At 59.5% G+C, this 2,537-nt stretch overlaps 2 protein-coding genes across 2 annotated transcripts; one reads left to right on the plus strand and one right to left on the minus strand.

Moving 5' to 3' along the window:
* Window positions 1-104: 104 nt before the first annotated feature.
* On the plus strand, window positions 105-1,241 carry GNI_134870 (carbohydrate-binding module family 5 protein; the record flags this gene model as incomplete). The annotated part of the gene is made up of 1 exon (XM_011134052.1): window positions 105-1,241. The coding sequence occupies one exon, from the start codon at window positions 105-107 to the stop codon at window positions 1,239-1,241; it is 1,137 nt and encodes a 378-aa protein (XP_011132354.1).
* Window positions 1,242-1,632: 391 nt separating this feature from the next.
* On the minus strand, window positions 1,633-2,361 carry GNI_134880 (hypothetical protein; the record flags this gene model as incomplete). Its single annotated transcript, XM_011134053.1, has 1 exon — window positions 1,633-2,361. The coding sequence occupies one exon, from the start codon at window positions 2,359-2,361 to the stop codon at window positions 1,633-1,635; it is 729 nt and encodes a 242-aa protein (XP_011132355.1).
* Between the last annotated feature and the right edge of the window lie 176 nt (window positions 2,362-2,537).

Raw genomic sequence — 2,537 nt, forward strand, 5'->3', positions numbered from 1 at the left:
GTCAGCAAACGGCTTCCTATGCTAAACAGACTGTCAACGCCGCTGGTGGTGCCCTCAATAACGCCGCAGGCGCTGCGAAGGATACTGCTCAGCGAACGGTGAACATGGTCTCCAACTCGGCGAATTCGGTCAAGGACTCGACCGTCGACGGAGTCAAGCGGGCCGGTCAGCAGACAGCTTCGTATGCCAGACATACGGTCAATGCCGCTGGTGACGCCCTCAATAACGTCGCAGGCGCTGCGAAGGATACCGCTCAGCGATCCGCAAACATGGTCTCCAACTCGGCGAATTCGGTCAAGGATTCGACCGTCGACGGAGTCAAGCGGGCCGGTCAGCAGACGGCTTCGTATGCCAGACATACGGTCAACGCCGCTGGTGGTGCCCTCAACAACGCCGCGGGCGCTGCTAGGGAAACTGCTCAGCGATCGGTGAACATGGTCTCCAACTCGGCCAGTTCGGTCAAGGATTCGACCGTCGACGGAGTCAAGCGGGCCGGTCAGCAGACGGCTTCGTATGCCAGACACACGGTCGGCACTGTGGGCGACTCTTTGAACAACGCGGCAGCGGCAACGGGCCGCGGTGCGCACCAGGCGAGTCAGTACGCGTCGGGGACGGCGCAGCGTGCGGGTGAAGCGCTGTCGGCGGGTGGGCGAGAAGCCGGTGCAGGTGTGCGGAAGATGGGCGAAGGTGCGGCGCAGATCGGTGCTGGGTTGTACCAAGGGGGCACGGGCGTGGCGACGGCTGCAGCGCCGCGTAAGTTACAAGCAAGTGATGACTGTTCAGCCGAAGCCTGGGCGGCGGACAAGATCTATGCTATGCCCGACAACAAGGTCACACACCAACAAAGTGCCTATGCCAACTCTTGGTGGTCCCTTAACGAAAATCCCGCGACCGACTCCAGCGGCAACTGGCGTCAGACTGCCACTTGCGGCGGTAACTCCGGCCAAACCTGCGGCTGTAAATGCGGACAGAAGTGCCAGTGCAAGTGCGGATCGCAGCCCACACCTGCCCCCACACCGACTACCGCTCCCACTACCGCTCCCACTACCGCCACCACTGCTCCGACCACTGCCACCACTGCTCCGACCACTGCCACCACTGCTCCGACCACTGCCACCACTGCTCCGACCACTGCCACCACTGCTCCGACCACCGCCACCACTGCTCCGACCACCGCGACTACGCCCTCGTCAGGTGGTGGAAGCTCCAACAAGCCCGGTTCGCTGTGCTTGCCGAACTAAGACCCAACAAAAAATGGCGTCGAAACACATGGATGCCGACTTGAAGCCCTTTTCGAGCGCACGTTGTGGTGGCTGCGACGCAGCACTGGTGCAACATCCGTCTGAGTCGCAACAGCCCTCGTCACAGCAGCCCTCGTGCACCTCTTACACACACACTTCTCTTTTTGTGCCACGCAACCTTCCATCCTCTGCTCCATGCATTCGTGTTGGCAACCCATCCGATTGTCAACCGAGTCACCAAGCCGGCTCGCTGGCTGCTGCTAGTAGCATGTCTGGTCGCCGGTCAACTGACCGGTTGTCTGCACTCGCCTCGTCCTTCTGGCTACAATCCCACGCTCCCTAAGACCACGAAAAACGCTGGCCCGGTTCTTGGTCTAGGTGGCTCCCCTCGTCAACTACACACGCCTGCCGGTTCTGAGTCTCCAGGTTCGGCTTCATAGTCTCCATGTTGGGGCTGGTAGTCTCCATCTTGGCAGCCGCCAGGTTGCGTCTGATAGTCCCCCGCTTCACCGCCTTGGAAGTCTTCGGCTTGGCTGGTCGTGTATTCCCACTGGAATGCCGGGATGGCCGATGAAGGGAGCTCGGTGTCGGAGCCAAGGAGTTGGAAATGTTCCGGATTATTGGACCACTCGGGGTCGTCCAGAGCATTGTACATTATCTTCGGCAGCCAGACATACTTGTCCTTGTACACCACCTCGGTGGGGCTCGTAACTGGTATATACTGTTCCTCCACCACGTAAGGAAGAGTGACTGACTTGTTGGGAGCACGGGGTGTAAAACAGAATGCAGTGGCTGCAGGCGGAGGAGCTTCATGGACGATGTCGTACAGGTAATGACGAGGACCAGGTTCGTACCACTCGTCGGGATCGAGTTGACTTTCCTCAGTCCCATGGCCCTCCGCCTGTTGGTCTTGAGCTGTTTGTAGTTGTCTCGTTCCGAGGTGTTGTTGCTTGAGCAATTCCTGCACGTCGGCGGGATCTATTTCTTCAAAGTCTGGGTGGTCAATGACGAGTTGCAGCGGGTGTTCGGACACGGTAGTGGCGAAGTACTCATGGAGGCGCATCTGTTCCCGGACCACGGTTTCTGTGTTGGGAGGCAGGTCGATCTTCTTTGGCGTCATGTTTCCAGTTGTGGGGTGTATCTGTCTGCATCCGCGTGAGTGTTCTTGGCGGTATGGGTGAGTTCAACCAAGTTGCTGCATCGTGAGTAAACCCGTTTGTTGGTCAAGTGAAAGTGCGGGATGGGATCCCCCCCCGTGCGGGATGGGATCCCACCCCCCCCCGTGCGGGATGGGAT

This window comes from Gregarina niphandrodes (genome assembly GCF_000223845.1).
Source record: "Gregarina niphandrodes unplaced genomic scaffold scaffold00035, whole genome shotgun sequence".
Lineage (NCBI taxonomy): Eukaryota > Apicomplexa > Conoidasida > Eugregarinorida > Gregarinidae > Gregarina > Gregarina niphandrodes.